This window comes from Molossus molossus, unplaced genomic scaffold (genome assembly GCF_014108415.1).
Source record: "Molossus molossus isolate mMolMol1 unplaced genomic scaffold, mMolMol1.p scaffold_m16_p_2, whole genome shotgun sequence".
NCBI lineage: Eukaryota > Metazoa > Chordata > Mammalia > Chiroptera > Molossidae > Molossus > Molossus molossus.
The window spans coordinates 13098901-13118120 of NW_023425355.1; the positions used below are offsets into that span (position 1 = coordinate 13098901).

The following is a 19220-nucleotide window of genomic DNA, read 5'->3' on the forward strand; positions in this document are numbered from 1 at the left end:
CATCAACAAAATGAAAAGACAACTGAATGGGAGAACATATTTGCCAGTGATACATCTGATGAAAGGTTAATTTCCAAAATTCATAAAGAACTTATTATACAACTCAACACCAGAAACAGTTCCAGTTAAAAAATGGGCAAAGAGCCCTGGCTGGTTTGGCTCAGTGGTTGAAGTGTCGGCCTGCAGACCAGAGAGTCCCAGGTTCAGTTCCCACTAGGGGCATATACCAAAAAAAAAAAAAAAAGTGTGCAAAGGACCTGAATAGACACTTCTCCAAGAGGACAAACATATTGCCAATAGTCATATGAAGAGAAGCTTAACATCTTTAATCATCAGAGAGATGCAAATTAAAACCACAGTGAAATATCAATTCACACCTGTCAGAATGGCTACCATCAATAAATCAACAAACAACAAGTGTTGACGAGGATGTGGACGAAAGGGAACCCTAGTACACTGCTGGTGGGAATGCAGACTGGTGCAGCCACTGTGGAAAGCAGTATGGAGTTTCCTCAAAAATGTAAAAATGAAACTGCCTTACAGCCCATTTTTTCACTTCTGGGAATATATTTGAAGAAACCTAAACACTAATTTGAAAGAATACATCCACCTCTATGTTGATTGCAGCATTATTTACAATAACCAAGATTTGGAAGCAGCCCATGTGTCCATCAGTAGATGAGTGGATATAAACTTTGGTACATTTATACAATGAAATACTGCTCAGCCATTAAAAAGAAGGCTATCTTACCCTTTACAACAACTTGGATGGACCTGCAAATTATTATGGTGAGTGAAATAAGCTAGTCTGAGAACGACAAGTACCACTTGAATTTATTCATATGTGGAATGTAATGAACAAAATAAACTAACTAAATAGAAACAGACTCATAGAGACAGAGAACAGACTGACAGTTATCAGGGAGGGAGGGTTGGGGAGCTGCATGAAAAAAAATGAAGAGATTAGGCAAAACAAAACAAAACAAACAAACAAACAAAAACTCATAGACACAGACAACAGTATGGTGATTACCAGAGGGGAAGTTGGGGCAGGGTAGAAGAGGGTAAAGAGAGGATGAATGGTGATGGAAGGAGACTTGACTTGGGGTGGTGAACACACAATACAATATACAGATGATATGTTATAGATTGTACACCTGAAACCTATATAATTTTATTAACCAATGTCACCCCTATAAACCCAATTTTATATGTATATATATTTTTATATATTCATATATAAATATGTATATATATATTTTGTATTTTTAATTATTTTTAGCAGGAATGTTGATGAGGATTACTATTCTGCCATACTGTTGGAAAAGTAATTTCAACTCTTTTATATTTTTTACATGAAATGATTTTTTCCCCCTCTAGCTCCCTATATATACTGCACCACCTCTCCAGTCTAAATATGTTGAAGAACAGCCTGGTAATTTACAAATGCGCTTTGCCTCCATCCGCACTACAACTGGTCGTTACATTGGCTGGTGCAAGGTAAGTCTGTTCTAATAGTTGTTTAACATTGGAGGCTTCTCATTTGTATTACATACCAGTTGTTCCAGTTACCCATCAATGTGTAACAAACTACCCCCAAACCTAGTGGTTTAAAACAACCATTCTATTATATTTCATGTAAATCAGGAATTAGAGTTCAGACAGATGATTCTTCTCATGCATGTGGGTCACTCTGGTATTCATCAGGGGAATGGGCTGATCTAGAAGGTCCAAGACAGCTTCATTCTCATGTCTGGCAACTTGTCACAGATGCTAGAAGGCTGCGCTCAGCCGGGAATGTTGACTAAAGCACCCACACACGGCCTCTCAGGCAAGGTGGCGAGATAACTTACAGGCAGTTCAGGGCTCTTATAGAAGATGTTATAAGAGGCCCTGGGCAGAATTTGCCATGTTTCTTACGTATCCTCAGATATTCAAGAAAGTGAATTCTACAGCATCACATAGTTAAGTCACTAAGACCAATCCAGTTTTAAAGGAAGAGGGGAAAACTGCCACCCCTCAATACAAGTAACAACAAATCATTTGTGGCCGTATTTATTCTACTGTAGCACTACTTCATAGATTAAAGTACTTCCACAAGCATTTATGTCACCTAGCATGTTTGGCCTGTTGCATGAAGTTCTGATATTACTTCTTAATTGTTTCTTATTTGACTAAGCACTTATTTCACTTGTTTTGTTTAGCTCATAAGACCAATTTGACTACAGTCAGCTATTGGGCAGTAGAATTCACCTTATTTTAATACATAGCTTTCAATCAGTTTTAGCAGCAGAGGGGTCCAATAAGCTGATTCAATACTGATGTTTCATTATTATTGCAGCAACATAGGTGTGTTAGCATCATAATCTGCAATGTTGGGGTCATAATGATAACGCCGGTACCATTGTTTTTATCATTCTGACCTAATAGCTACACAGATTTGCTCCAAATCTAGCCAATTGTGAACTTCTGTGGGTTTTGTTTCTAATTCATTCCTTTTTAAATTATCTTTATTGTTGAGAGTATTACAGATGTCCCCCTTTTTTCCCTCATTGACTCCCTCCACCCTGTTGCCCCTGGCCTTCGCCGCACTATTGCACCATTGGTTGTGCATATATGCATATACGTTCTTTGGTTTATTTCTTCCTCTCCCCCTTGTCCCCCTTCCCTCTGAGATTCCTCAGTCTGTTCCCTGCTTCCATGGCTCTGGATCTGTTTTGTTCACCAGTTTACTTTGTTCATTAGATTCCACATAAAAAGAAAATTCTAATGATCTGATTGAAATACCAAATCTGTGAACTGTGGTCATTCCAGATGATATTTAAAACATCTAATGAATATATGGTGTTATTTTTTAAAAAGTTTGCCTGTCAAATAATTCTAATAGTACTAGGTGTACTATACACTCTTAATGGTTTAATCTCCGAAGGAAATATCTTAAGTAATTAGGGTCTGAATCATGCCATCAGCTGGGTGATTCACACTTTAGTCTCCTGATACCTATTATTCTCTACTGTTCTCAAAGTTGTTTTTTTCAGTGAGGTAAATTGTTCTTAAAAAATACTTAAATAGCTATTATAACTATCACCCAATTTAAGACTGAAAGAACTTTATATTCTGTTAATATGCTGAAACAATTAGGTTGAAGAAGGTCAATTTTGGATGCATTTCATTTTCAATGTAAGCAATGTTTCTTCTCTAATTTTTCTCTAAAAATGGAATATATTCTTTAAAACTTACTTCTGACTCAAATTACATTCTGCATTAAACTTAGAATCATGTAGGGCAAATTCAATTTCTACTCCTACTCTTTGATGATGTTTGGAAATTTAGATAGCAGTGACCCCCAGTGGTAAGAATGAATTCCTAAGCGCAGCTAAGGAAAATGTTCTAAAAGAAGTGACTAGTTTGCTTCTTCAACAGCTACATGATTTCCCAGTCAACTGGTCAATAGGTTATCATATGAAGGTGACATTTTCTCAAGACACAGTCCCTAAAGAGAGGTAGCTCCGTGGCAGTTAGGGTCTATGTTGGTTTGTACAGCTTGAAACCATGGTGAACAGAATGAACCTGTGCCTCTCTGAGTGCCATGAAAATATCTGAGACAAAGTTACTAATACCAAGATATTTCAATAGCAATAACTTATCCCTTTCCCATCTAATATACTAATTTCTATTTTCTTTGCTTTGCAAATCTCTTTTATTGTTTTTATCCCATGGTTTGATAGCAGCTATTTTAAAGACGGAGACCGTATCTTTATATTGTGTTTTTTGGTTCCTTCAATGCAGTACAGTGTGACTATGGGCAATTACTATGGAAAAATCATTTCATACCTTCATTTTTCTTCGGATGTAATTGAGATAGTACCTATCACTTAATAAATGTGTGTAACAATATTTCTTGCATTAAAATAAATTAGTTGGAAACAGGTAAAAGGAACAATTTGATTTGAAGCTTTAATCCCTCCATGGGTTAATCAATCTTGATTTATAGAAAATTTATGTTGCTATTTAAAAACAAGATGGACACTAACCGTTATAGGATGATTTCTATCCGGAGATAAATGTCTTAATTAGATTTTTCTCATTCTAATGCACACTTAAAAAGGACAGAAGATGAAGTACTTTTCTTTAGGCTTTTTGTTGTTTTCTCCACAAATCATTGTGTTGTTGCTGGTGCATCTTTATTAATCAGATGTTGCTTCTAAGCTGAAATATACCTCTCTTTATGCTTTATTTAAATTGCATTCAATTTTCTAGGCCATTATAAAAATGAGATGATCATTGTTTTGTATTTCTGCAATAAGTTTTATATGAGCTACTCTGATTATTTTATAGGCAGCACTTTACTTATTTAATATGAGGAAAATAGTGTACAAGTATTATCAATGTTAAATAGAATGAAAAGCAAAAAGTGAAGAGAAGTTAAGTTCAAAAAATATTCTCATAGTGACTATCTAGTACAGTTAGATTTAGATTTGGGTGCAACGTTAAGTCAACATTTTAATAGAATCTCAGAGATGTCGACTCTGATCTAATTATCAACATTTTCAAAAATACATATGCCCTTTTCCTCTTTTTTGCTTAGGGTGTTTATGTCTTTGTGAAAAATGGGATAATGGATACAGTACAATTTGGGAAAGGTAGGTGAGTAAACCATTTATAATTGGGAATGTTCTATTGTCTTTTTAACTTGCAAGGTTTAAATGTGAGAAAAATAAACATGGTATGTTATCCATGATCATGTTTTACCAACTGTAAAGACACTCTGCAAAGCAGTTTATGATAATAATAACAAAGCAACAGTATCTATAATTTATTTGGCTATTATGCCAAATATATTATATGCCAAATATAATATATGCTAAGTCACTATAATAAGCATTTTACATAATTTGTCTAATTTACTTTTTGTAGCAATATTGTGACTGTTGGTATTATTCCCCTTTTATAGATGAGTAAACTGAGGTTCAGAAATATTAAATAGGTTACCCAGACCACATAGCTAGTAAGTGGCAACAGCTGCGTTCAAACTAAGTTCTGTTTTATATTATGTACTCATAAAGCATAAATTAGAAACATGTCTTTGTTGTTATCAGTTTTAATAAGCACTATTTGCTGTTAAAAGACACAGCATTTTGCTATTGTTTGTTAGGAAACAGTGTACCAGTCATTCACACCCTAGAATATTTGAGCTGATGCTGGAATACAGTTGTGTTTGAGTCTTTAGTTTGACAATGATGTTTGGCAGAGAGATTGCTTCCTAGTATTTTTAACCTAAGTCAATTGTCAAATGTATAGAGGACACAAAGAGCAACTAAAATTTTAAAAGTCTCCATGATATTGATGACCAGTATATGCATTATCATTATTTAATGTATGTTGTGGGAATTAATTCCAAATTATAATTCCTCATCAATCTTGAGGAATATGATTAAATAAGTGATTGCCATTAAATAATTAAGTATGGTACAAGAGTGTGTTTTTATTTTAATCCTCATCTGAGGATATTTTTCCATTTATCTTCCAACAGAGTAGGAGAGAGGGGGAGAGAAACATTGATGTGATAGAGACACATCGACTGGTTGCCAGCTGCACGATCCCAACCATGGCCAGGGACCAAACTGCAACCGAGGTACACGCCCTTTACTGGAATCGAACCCCAGACTCTTTGGTTCACTGGCTGATGCTCTAACTGCTGAGCCAAACCAGCCAGGCTGAGAGTGTGGTTTTTAACTGCTTAGAATCAATACAATTTAAATATATAAAAAGCTAAGTAATCCAGACTTCTGCCCATTCTCTATCTACTTTTTGTCTAGACTCACTTCTCATGCTGATAATCTTGACTTTAACCAGTATCAGCATCGGCTCTGAGGTTACTGGGGAGTAACCTCAGCATCTAGTGGCTGCATGTATCCCTAGACTATTATTTAAGGTTCCTTTATAAAGTATCTGTTTCAGTTCTTACCAGCTCCTACCAATGTTTGAGCTTATTTGCTCAAAGGTCAGAATCATTTCTATTATAGGTATATAATACTTAAACAATCAGGAATTTATTTTATAGTAATCTATATTAAGATATGGACTCTAACATCATATTGCATTGAAGAGTAATAATAGCCTATATTATTAAGAAAGCAAATTTATCCTGAAATCAGCTACAGAAGGATGATTAAATTTTATAACAAGTAACTATTATAATTAGCTTTTTAAGTCGCTGCTCAAATCATTATTTTGTGTAGTTCTTTTTAAAAATGTTTAAGCATTTGCTGTCATCTCTTAACTTTTCTGCATCATGCCTATATAAAATGCCCAGTTGTGGTAAGTCATTTATAATAATTTTTAACTGATTTCTTGAGATGCATATGTTTATCTGAAGAATCCACCACGAGATTTTCTTCCGAAAATTGGAGTGATTACAGTCTCAGGATTGGCAGGCGTTGTTGCAGCAAGAAAAGGTAGGGTTTAAAAATATATATATTCTCTTTTTTGATTATGTTATACTAATTTCTGAATGTACCATCACAGGAAAACTTTATAACCTTTATTGAGTATTATTAGGGTAGGCTACCTTAAAATATTTAGATTTTATACTACAGCATGACTACTTTTATTAAAAACTTTTTTCAAGAATATAGCTATTCTAAAAGATGTTCAACATCATTAATTATTAGAAATGCAAATGAAAACCAAAATGCAATACCCCTACACACCTATTAGATTGTTTAAAATTAAAAAAAAAAAAAAAAAACTAACCATACCAGGTACATCTGAGAATGTGGAGCTACTGAAACTCTCATACACTGCTGGTGGGAATACAGAGTGGTACAGTCATTCTGGAAAAAAGTTTGTCATAAAGTTAAACATATACTTCCCATGAGACTCGCTAATACCACTTCTGAGGATTTATCCTAGAGAAATGAAAAACATGTACACAAATGTTAATAACAGCTCTATTCATAATCACCCAAAGTTGGAAACAACCTAAATGTCTTTCAATAATTAACTAAACTGTGGGACATTCATACAAAGGATACAACTCGGGCAAAAAAGGAGTTAACCATTGATACATGTAACGATCTTGAAGCCATTTCAAAAAAGTTTAATATTGTGTGATTCCATTTATATGAATTTCTCAAAAAGACAAAACGACTGTGACAAAATATAGGTCTGTGGTTCCCAGGGGTTAGGAGTAGGGAGAAGGTAGGACTACAAAGAGATAGTATGAGATATTTTTAGGAACAATAGAGCTGTTCCATATCCTGATTGTAGTGGTGGTTACACAACTCTATACATATATTAAAATTGATAGACCTGTGCACCAAAAAAAGTTGAATTTCCTGTAAGATCATTTTAAAATAAAAAATTTAAAAATATATATCTCTTCCTATTAACATTGTAATCTATCATTTGGTTCTCATCTTCTAGATAACTATTTTTAAAAAGTCTTAAGAGTTTTACATTAAGGTAAAAATGTATACTAACTGCTCAAACTACTTTTCCCTGCTTAGTCATGACAACCAGTTTTCTGGGGGCTATGTTAAAGATTTGAGACAGAGGTCTGACATCTGAGGAAAAAAAATATATTCCCTCCTTATCCCAAGATTGCTGGAATTGACATCAGCCAACTCAAAATGGAGTTTGGGAAACAGACAGCTCACTCACTATTTTCACTTAGCACATGAGACTTGATATATTTTATTTCTTTTCCCCCTCTTTGCACTCTCTATCGCTACCAATTTGTCCTTCCTTCCCACTATACGACTTGTGTAGAGGGTCCCCAAGACCACCACCAGGTTTTTCCATTACCTAGGAAGACTCAGCCTGTGGTCATATTCATGGCTAAGATTTATTACAGTGAAAGGACACAAAGTAAATCAGCAAAGGGGAAAGGCACACGAGGCCGAGCTTAGAGGAAACTAGGTACAAGCTTCCAAGAGTCCTCTCCCAGTGGAGTCATATAAGATGCATTCAAATCCTCCATTAATGACTCGTGACAGTGCGCATGAGATGTCAACCAGGGAAACTCATTAGAGACTGAGTGACCAGAGATATTATTGGGGGCTGGTCTTGTACACACTGTCTATCTAGCATCTACCCAAATTCCACACTCCCAGAAGGAAAATAGTTGTTCATTCTAAACCATATTATTTGCACAATCATTTAGGCAAAGTGTACCACTCATCATTCAGGGGATGTTTTCTATTGTAGTGAACTGCTTACCAATCAAGTTCCCAGATGCCAGCCTTGCAAGCAGGCCTTTCTAACAATGGCCTTGGACACACTCTGTCGACTCCTTTTCTGCAATCCATTAAATAACTCTCTTTCAGAAGCATGTGATGATTTTTTTTTTTTTTTTTTTTTTTTTTTATCCTCACCCGAGGATATTTTTTCCATTTTTGGTACAGATAGAATGGGAGGGAGAGAGAGGAAGGGAGAGAGAGTGAGAAACATCGACGTGAAGGGACACATCGAGTGGCTGCCACCCGCACGACCAACCAGGGCCGGGGACAAACTGCAACCAAGGTACGTGCCCTTAGCGGGAACCGAACCCGGGTCTCTCCAGACCGCAGGCCGACGCTCTAACCGCTGAGCCAAACCGGCCAGGGCTGATGATTTTTTTTATTCGACCATCTTCCACCTCTGGTTATGGAAACCCTCTCAGCAGGCATTACTGCTTCCTCTCCTCAGTCAAGCCCTTACTAAGCTGATGTGATTCTCTGATCAGTAGCTATTTTGGTCACCTTTCATTCATCCTCTGTCCACAAATAAGTTGCCAGTCAGTGTCCCCAAACTAAATTGCATGAGGTTGGAAGTCACAGCTCTGAACCAGTCTGGAATCTGATATCAGATAACTTGATGGTTGATTTACCCAACTTTAGTCCTCAAACTTGTTTTTACTTTCCCTAAACTGTAAAGTTGCCTGCAAACGTTGCCAGGTATTTTTTTTTTTTTTGTATTGGTATATCAGATAGGCTCTTTCTTTCTTTCTTTCTTTCTTTCTTTCTTTCTTTCTTTCTTTCTTTCTTTCTTTCTTTCTTTCTTTCTTTCTTATGCTGTTACTGATTTTAGAGAGAGGGGAAGGGAGAGAGAGAGAGAGAGAAACATTGATGAGAGAGAAACATCATTGATTGACTGCCTCTGTATGCCCCCCTGCTGGGGATTGCCCCCACAACCCAGATATGTTCCCTAATCAGGAATCGGACCGGCAACCTATGGGTCCATGGGCCGACGCTCAACTACTGAGCCACAGTGGCTGGGAGGCTGTTTCATTTTTAAATTAAGAGTTGTTCCAAAGAATAAAAGTACTTACCCCTAGCTACCAATTCCATCATATAATTGCTCAGATCATATTTACAGAGTCCAAGGTACCCAGACAAGTATTTTAAAGATACGTATTGTTTTGTACCAGCAGTCTGTTGAAACTAAGCTATAGCTTAGAGTGGTGGGTTTCAAACTATTCTACAGAACCTGGGGTTCGATGGGAGTGTTTAGGGGTGGTATGAGGAAAAGGAAAAAGCTATGTAAGTATGGCTTTATACTGGGCTTTCCTCCTGCAGGCTAACCAGAGTGGTTTCAAGTTTATAAGTTTTATATATGAAGTTCTTACTGACATTCTATCTCTAAGATTTATTTTGAAAAGGATTGTGCTGTCCAAAATAGTTTGAAAATGACCTTTAGATGCTTAGATAAGACACTTTTATAAATGATTTGATTATCTCAAGTTACTTGCAATTATTAAATTATTACTTCACTATTCTAAGTCAATGACATGAAGGAGTTATGTACTTTTTAAAGTCCTTAACTGATTAGCTAGTTGGATCTTTCACCTTCTTAAACACTTAATCATAAAAGGATATATAAAGAAAGTTCATTTCATTTTAACATGGTTTAGAACATGAACAAATACCTAGTTTTAAAAAAGAAAAAATCATTAATCCCTCTTGTGTAGGTAATTATTATGTTAGATTGAGAATACTTTTCTTAAATTGGATGTGACAACTAAAGGTTATTCATTGAATTGTGATCCTTAAGGACACCTTGATTGGTATTATTACCTGATGTTTAACATAGGGGTATGGCTTAAATGGGAACAAAGAGAATATTAAAATTATTAAAAGCATCAAGTTTCTGGTAGCATTCTTCTAGGAGTTTAATAGTTTGTTTGAATTTCTTAGGTTCTAGATTTAAGAAAATTGCTTATCCATTGGGACTGGCTACTTTAGGAGCAACTGTTTGTTATCCAGTTCAGTCCATAATAATTGCAAAGGTAAGTTGTTTTTAAGTGAAAGCTGCTTTTCAGTATTTATTTAAACTCTTGATATGGCAATATTTAAATGACATAGAGTATCTGCAACATTTAATTTTCATAGATACATAGTGGTATCAACTCTTATATTGGTAAAATTACGTTAGCATCCCAGCATAGTAAATGTCATTCCTAAGTATGTGATCATCACAAATAAATAGGATGAATTTCTTTCAGTATAGTTCAACATTATAAATGCTGTTTGACGATTAAGTTCAGAGACACTGAATTAGAATTTTTGGGGATAAATACCCTTCTATTGTAGAGCAATGTAGAATTCAGTTTTTAATTTACAGAAAATTATACCTGCTGTCAGCTGTCAGTTTAAAAGAGTAACATTATGTAAGAAACAGCCATTTGGTAGGTACCCAGACAAGATAACAGAGGCTTCTGAAAATGAAAACAAAATAGACACATACACAAACTCAAGTTTGAAACCATCTGGAACCAAGTAACACTTTCCATGAAAATCCATATTATATTTGTTTTGTCATTTTCTTGTGAGCTTACCTACAAAACCAAATATTTTCCTAGTAATTTTAACAGCGTGTGTCAGTATTGTATCTTATTTTTCACACATATTCAGAGTGGGAAGGAAAGCTTTGGAATATGCAGTTTTTTAATTCCTTTCCTTCTTCCATTAAATATCAACATCTGACATTTCCCTCACACTTGGAGCAGTGTATAGTGTTACCAAAAGAACTTGTGTAATTGCATTATCATTACAGCATCTCTTCAATCATTGATAAAACTTCAAATTCAGTATTTTGAGAATGTGAAGGATAGAGTGCCTTATGTAGTTTGTAATGTAATCAGTCAAATGATAAAAGCTCATAGCAAACAAAAAGACCGTTATTCATTAAGTCATGTTATACTTAAGATAATTGATGGATAAAATGATACATTTACTTTTTGAAATATTTCCTAAAATTTTATGCAGGAATTAGCCACTTGAGTTCATATAATATTAGTGCTGAAAGAGAAACCTTTGCATTCATTACGTTCAACTTTCTCATTTAACAGGAAGGAAACTGGCCCAGAGAAGTTTCACAGTGACTAATTTGACCAGAGTTATATTTAGCTTCAGGTGTTGTACTTTCCTGTTCATGACACTGCCACTGATTCTTTTTGTTGGTTTACAGCAGTGGTTCTCAACCTGTGGGTCATGACCCCTTTGGGGGTCCAACAACCCTTTCACAGGGGTCGCCTAAGACCATCGGAAAACACATATTTCCGATGGTCTTAGGAACCGAGACACCGCTCCTCTATCCATCTCCAGGCGGGTCCGCCCACATGCAGGTCCGCCCACATACAACATGAGGAACTGTATTAAAGGGTCACGGCATTAGGAAGGTTGAGAACCACTGGTTTACAGTAATGACTTCATGCTTTTTAAGTAAAATTGATACCTACTCATCCTTAAATAATTTAAGCATTACAAGAAAAGTGTAGGGAAAAACAAACTAACCCCCTGAAATTCTTCCATTCAGAAAAATGTCGGTGTTAAAATTTGATAGAATGTTATTCTAGTCATATATTCATGCCTGCATAGAGATGGAAAACTAGGTGGGTGAATAAACAGAAACAGTTTCCTAAGAACAGGATCACAGTATACATAATATGCATCTTAGTTTTAATTAAAAAATAAAGTATTAAGTTCATTGTTACTTTGACAGAAGGAAATAAAAAGAAAAGAATTGCTGATCTTTAAAATTTCTACGTTCAAAGAATTATTACTATGAGTTCCTAAAAGTTCTGTGGTTTAATAATAATTGTTACTTAAAATTCTAGAGTTGGGACCCTTGCTTTTCTTCTAACTGTCATATAAAAGTGTCATATGTAACATTTGGTGGGTTCTAATATGATGTATATTACATATAAATATATATTTGTGTACATTAGACAAATGTGTGTATGTGTGTGTGTGTGTGTGATGGGTTCTTAACCTGAGCTTCATAAGGAACTTTAGAGAACCTGTGACTTGCCCACCTGAAACCATATGAAAAATTGTATGTGTATGATAGGTGCCTTCTAATTTGATATTATCAGGATCAGTAGTTAACAATAAAAAATGTTACAAGAAGTTTTTTAAAAGTCATAAATATGTAATCTAAATATATATGTAAAATTAAGACATATAGGTGTGTTTACTTTTCTCACTTTTGAAGTAGGGCTTTTCTATGAGTATGGGTCTCCTAGCTGAAGGTTAGTAGCATCTTTCTTATAGGTAGCCATATCTGTAATATGTCTTCTACTGGTTCAGTTTAGGTTTTTTAAAAATATATAATGAGCAGTTAAAAACATTTTGTAAATAAAATGAGAGTAGAATCCTGTAGGTTTTTATTATTTCTCATAGCCTTTTATAGTTGTCTTGGTCACCTGTAATTTGATAGCAGTTATATATTTATTTTTTAAGTAATTCACTTAAAATTTTTTAGATTTATTGAGTGACATTGGTTAATAAAACTATATAGGTTTCAAGTATACAATCCTATAATACATCACCTGTATATTGCAGTGTGCGCCCACCACCCAAAGTCAGATCCCCTTCTGTGACCATAAATTTACCCCCCTTTAAACTTTGCTACCCCCACTTTTCCTTTCCTGTGGTAACCACCACACTATTGTCTGTGTCTATGAGTTTTTGTTTGCTTGTTTTGGTTGTTCATTTGTAGCTTTCAATTTTATATCCCGTGAATTTGCCTTAAAGGCAAGGGAAGCAAAAGCAACAATAAATGAATGGGAGTGTATCAAACTAAAAAGCTACACAGTAAAAGAAACTATCAACAGAACAAAACGGCAACCAACCCAATGGGAGAAAATTTTTGCAAACAGTAGCTCCAACAAGAGCTTAATATCCAAAATATAAAAGAACTCATACAACTCAACAACAAATAAAGCAATGATCCAATTTAAAAATGGGCAGAGGACCTAAAGAGACAGTTCTCCCAAGAAGACATATAAATGGCCAACAGATATATAAAAAGATAAACAACTTCACTAGCTATTAGGGAAATACAAATCAAAACTACAGTAAGATACCACCGCACATCTGTTAGAATGGCTATTATCATCAAAACAAGTAATAACGAGTGTTAGAGAGTCTGTGGAGAAAACGGAACCGTTATTCACTGCCGGTGGGAATGTATGGAAACCAGTGTGGCTGTTACTCAAAAAATTAAGAAGAGTTATCATATGACCCACCAACCCCTCTTCTGGGTAACGACCTGAAAAATTTGAAAACATTTATTCGTGAAGATATATGTATCCCTGTGTTCATTCCCAGTGGCCAAAACATGGAAACAACTAACGTGTCCTTCAATAGGTGATTGGATAAAGAAAATGTGGTACATATACACAATGGAATACTACTCAGCCATAGGAAAAGATGAAATACAACCATTTGGCCCTGGTCGGTTTTGCTCAGTGGTTAGAGCATCGGCTCATGGACCAGAGAGTCCCAGGTTAGGTTCCCGCTAAGAGCATGTACCTCGGTTGCAGTTTGTCTCCAGTATAGTTGGTATCCAATATATTGGTCATATTAGTTTTGGGTGTACAATGATGTGATTCTACATTTTTATACCTTACAATGTGAACACCCCACTAATTCTAGTAATCATTTGTCACTATAAACTTATCGCAGTGTTATTGACTGTATTCCTCTCCCTCTTTTCACTCATACTCCATTTCTGGTAACCATTTTTTTGGTCTCTGGTTCTATGAGTCTGTTTTTGTTTTGTTTGTTCATTGTTTTCTTTTTCTAGATTCCACATGTAAGTGAAACCATTTGGTATTTCTCTTTCTCTGTCTGACGTCCTCTTAGAAAAGGAAGGAAGTATACAATTTCAGATATTGTATTCTTCATTTCTGACTGGCTCTTTTTTATGGTTTCTATGTCCTTTTTATTTGTTTATTTTTAATTTCTTTATTGATTTTATAGAGAATGGAAGGAATAGGAGGAGAGAGAGAGAAACATCGATGAGAGAGAACATCGATTGGCTGCCTCCTTCATGCACCCCACTGGGGATTTGGCCCACGACCTGGGCATGTGCCCTGACCGGGAGTCAAACCAGCGACCTCTTGATGCATGGGTCAACACTCAGCCACTAAATCACACCGGCTGGGCTCTATGTCCTTTCTAATGCTTACTATGGCTTTACATTCTCACTGAGATCATCCATTCTTCCCCTAAGGTTTTTGAGCATCCTTATAACCATTGATTTAATCTCTATACCTGGTTATCTTGTTTCCATTTTATTTCATTCTTTTTCTAGGGATTTCACTTGTTCTTTCATGTGGGGCATTTTTTTTTGTCTCCCCATTTTGTTTCTGTGTATTAGATATGACTCCTAAACTTGTTATGATGGCTTTATGATGTAGGTGTCTTGTTTGGCTCAGTGACAAGATCTTCCAGATCACCTGAACTCTGTGCTCCAGGAATGTTTTTTGTGGGTTATGTGCAACCTCCTGTTGTAGTTGAATTTTGTATGCTGTTGGCCCTTTTGTGGGTGGACTTAACCCTTCAGGCTGGGTGACTATAAGGATACTCCTCAATTACTGTGTATGAGACACTGTTCAAGGGCTGCTCCCTGAGGCAGAGATGCCTGTCAGAATCCCTCTTTGGGTGTGCTGCTTGTGTGGCTAGTTGATTTAAGCTCTGGTGTGGCCTGAAGCCCACCACTAGTTGTGTTGGTTCTAGGTCCACTTGGACAGTGTTCAGGTACAGGTTGATGTCAGACGTTGTATGTAACCAGCCTTGTGCTACCTGTTTGGAGCTACCACATTATTCATTGTTTGTGGCTGCATCTACTGGGTCTGGGTGTGCATGGTAGGGGCCAATCTGTATACAAAGGTCAGCTTCCTCCAGCTTAGAGCTGAGGGCAGATCTATAAAAGGTCTGATGATCCCCAAGGTCCACTTCCACCTGTCAGCTACTCTGCCTACCCCTGAGGTTGACAGATCTTCCTAAAGGGCCTTCCAAAGAAATACTGTGGAGTAATAATAGGCTGGCCATGACCTACAGACAGTTTCACATGTGAGTTCAGTAGGGCAGGGTGACTGGAGTCATGAGGGTGGGACTAGTAGGTCTCTTACTTGGTCAGGAACTCAATGAGGGGGTAGTGGTCCCTACTCCAGAGCCCTACCACTCACTCTTTGCCAGAGTCTCTAACTCTAGAGGAACCAAGAGGAACGTGTTGCAAGTTCAGCTTAGGTGCAGCCAGCTGTTCCCTCTGCAGGAACAATGTCAGCAGGGAGGAGCCACCGCTGCTCCGGAGAACAGATCAAAAGAGTCTCCCATTGAGGATGGTGCCAGCTAAACCCACAAGAATGGGGTTAACACTTCGTCCTGCTCTCAGACAAAAGCCACTGAGGGAGAAGCACTCCAAATGTCCTAGCTGCAAGCAGTACTTCCTTTCCTCTGTGGAGCTGTGCTCAGCAGGTCAGGGCCACCAGGACTTGGGAGGCAGATCAAGAGAGTCTCCCATTGGAGATGGTACTGGCAAGCCTCTGGAGGAGGGAGCAGGCATTTCTTCCCCTTCCTGGAGAAGAGTCTCTGAGAGAGACCTGTTTTAAAGGTCCCTGCTCCAGCAGCTCTCTGAGCCTCCCACAGAGCTGAGCTCAGCAGGGTGAGGGTATCAGGACTTGAGAAGACAGATCCAAACAGTCTCCCATTGAGTGTGGTGTCCTTAATCCTATAGGTAACTGTCTTTGTCTTGCTGTTTTTAAAATTCTCTTTCTGTCTAACCTTTGCCATTTTAATTATGATGTGTCTTGGTATCAGCTTCTTTGGGTTCATCTTGTTTGGGACTCTCTTTGCTTCTTGGATTTGTGTGTCTTTTTCCTTCACCAGGTTAGGGAATTTTTGTCATTATTTTCTTATATGTTCTCGAGTACTTGCTCTTTCTTCTTAATCTGGTACCCTTGTGCTGCAGATGTTGTTATGCTTCATGTTGCCCCAAAAGTCACTTAAACTATCTTCATTTTTTTAAATTTTGTTTTCATTTTGCTGCTCTGATTGGGTGTTTTCTGTTACATTGTCTTCCCAATCGCTGATTCTGTCCTCTGCTTCATCCAACCTCGTGTTTATTCCTTCTGGTGTATTCTTCAGAAATTGTATTTCTCATTTCTGACTGGTTCTTTTTTATGGTTTGTATGTCCTTTTTATATGCTGTTAAAGTTCTCAATAAGTTTCTTAAACATCCTAATAGCCATTTTAAAAAACTTTATATATCTGGTAAATTGCTTGTTCCTATTTCATTTGGTGCTTTTTTTTTTTTAGAGATTTCTCCTATTCTTTTATTTGGGGCATGTTTCTTTGTCTCCCCATTTTAGCTGCCTCTTTGTGTTTGTTTCTGTGTGTTAGGTAGATCTGCTGTGTTTCCCAGTCTTGGCAAGGTGGCTTTATGTAGTAAGTTTCTTTTGGGACCCAGTGGCACAGTCTCTTTGATCACCTGAGCTGGCTGTTCAAGAATGTCTCTTGTGTAGGTTATGTGGGCTCTCCCTTTGTAATTAAGTCTTGATTGCTATTGGCCCATTTATGCATGTGTTTCACCTTCAGTCTGGCATAGTCTTAGTGTTGACCCCAATTACAGTATATAAACTGCTGTGGAGGTTCTGACCACATAAAGAAGATCTCAGCTGGGTCTGGTGCCTACTGAGATCTCCCTTTCAATATGCCACTTGTGAAGCTAATTGAAATGTGCTCTTATGTTGTCTGAAGTGGATCGCTATCTTGTTGGTTCTGGGACCTTTTGAGAGCGATTCTAGTACAGGTCAGTATCAGATACTGCCTGTGACTGGCCCTGAGTAACCTATTTGGAGCTACAAAGTGATCCACAGTTTGTGGAAGCCTCTGCTGGACCTGTGTATGCATTGGAAGGACCAAGCTGAATCACCAGATAGGGACAAGTGGAGTTTACCAGATTGATAGTTATTCAAACTCGGTGCCTATGCTTAGTCTGAGACCACTCATAAAAGTCCCAGGGTATATCAAGTCTAGCTGCCACCCCCCGAGTGCCCGCATACTTTTGTGGTTGGATGGGGCCCAGGGAGTTGTCAGGGTGAGGCTAACAGAGGTTATGTGACCCAAACAGACCAAGATTTGGCCATGTGAAGGGAGGGCTCTGCACTGGTCATGCATGTGAGGGAAAAATAGCCCCCATCCTTGAGCCACACAGCTCAGTCTGTCGCAGATTCTGCCAATAGTCAAAGCTTATCAGGGCAAGGCTTCCAGGACAGTGGAGCTTGTAGACCTCTTGTGACCGGGTGCTGCTGGTCAGGCTTGTGGGAAGTTCAGGGCAGTGATCCCTGCCTCTGAGACATACAATTCAGTCTGGCTTGGATTCTTCCCAGAACTCCCGGGGAGCCCTTGCTCAGCAGGGCAGTGGACGCCAGGAGTCGGGAGGGTGGGGCTGCCTGGAGTCTAAAGTGTGGGGCTAGCAGATCTCCTGTGAGGGGTAGGCACCTGTCAGGTTCACCAGAAAGTGAGGGTAATGGGCCCTGCCTCAAAGCCACACAACTCACTCACTGACAATCCCTGAGTCTGCAAAGACCTCTGCACTCCCACCTAGGCAGCTGACACCTCAGCAAGGCATGTGTTCTGCAGAGTGGGGCAACAGGGAGTGCAGAGGCTGAGGATATTGAATTACCCCAGGCTGAGGTCCTAAGGAGGGAGTGCTTCACCCAAGAAAGCTGGTGTCTGTGGTGTGGGAGAAGGACTCAGCACAGGGATTCTGGCGGCTGTCCCTTCAGGTCTCTACCCAGAACTGCAAGCCCCAGTCTTTCCTCACAGGAATCTAGTCTGCTCTTCCATCCCTCATTTAGAGCCCAGGGTGAGTGGTTGGGAATGAGATTTCATGTGTTTGGCCCTTCTAGAGGGCATCTGTGTCCCTAGCAGATCCCGTATCTTCCTGGCAGACAGACTCCCCGCTGAATTTCACAACCAGATGTGCTGTGGTTGCCTCTTCCTGGCTCTGGTGCCCTGTGCTAAGGGGCCCAGTTTGTGGTTGAGACCCCCATGCTCCTCAGGGGTATCTTTGATCCCTGCAGAATCTCAGCCACCACCCGTGGGAGGGGTGGCAGCCCTATTCACATCTCTGCCCTTCCTACCAGTTTTGATGTGGCTTCTTCTCTAAATCCTTGGTTATAAGATTTCTGTTCAGCTACTCTTCAGTTGGTTATTCAGGTTGATTGTTCTATAATTTAGTTGTAATTCCAGTTCAGTCCTGGGAGGAGGTGCATGTGACTTCCACCTACACTGCTACCATCTTGGATCAGGCTACATTCCCTTTGTTTTAAAATGCTTTGTGTGTATGTATAAAATGTACATATAATAGTAAAAATTGAGGAAGAACATCCACTCAACTGTTAACAATGGTTATGCTGAGGGGAGGAAGAAGACTATCTTTATACCAATGGATTGATAGATTTTTCTTTTCTTTTTTTATAAATATGTTTGTATTTATTTTTTAGAGAGAGAGGAAAGGAGAGAGAGATAGAAACATCGATGTGAGAGAGATACATCGATTGGCTGCCTACTGCATGCCCCCTACTGGGGATCAAGTCTGCAACCCGGGCATGTGCCCTGACCAGGAATCGAACCAGGACTTCTCAGTCCATGGGACTATACTCCATCTGCTGAGCCACACCAGCTGGGCTGATTGATTTTTCTTTTCTTTCTTTTTAATCCTCACTCGAGGACATTTTTACATATTTTTGTTCAGATAGAGTGGGAGGGAGAGAGGGAGAAACATCAACATGAAAGGGACACATCAAGTGGCTTCCACCCGCATGACCCAACCAGGGCCGGGGACAAACTGCAACCAAGGTACGTGCCCTTAGTGGAAACCAAATCCGGGTCTCTCTGGACCGCAGGCCAACACTCTAACTGCTGAGCCAAAACCAGCCAGCG

At 38.2% G+C, this 19220-nt stretch overlaps 1 protein-coding gene across 2 annotated transcripts in view; it reads left to right on the plus strand.

The window, feature by feature from the left end:
• Positions 1 to 19220, plus strand: part of APOOL (apolipoprotein O like) — a 52376-nt gene that overhangs the window by 24044 nt on the left and 9112 nt on the right. The window contains exons 1-5 of one of the 2 annotated variants that reach the window (XM_036270768.1): positions 669 to 789; positions 1381 to 1500; positions 4589 to 4643; positions 6360 to 6458; positions 10179 to 10270. In XM_036270768.1, coding sequence (XP_036126661.1) covers positions 679 to 789; positions 1381 to 1500; positions 4589 to 4643; positions 6360 to 6458; positions 10179 to 10270 — 477 coding nt within the window. In that variant the 5' untranslated portion in view covers positions 669 to 678. Of the gene's footprint in view, positions 1 to 668; positions 790 to 1380; positions 1501 to 4588; positions 4644 to 6359; positions 6459 to 10178; positions 10271 to 19220 lie in introns of those variants that run through there. The other variant, XM_036270769.1, reaches the window with a different exon arrangement.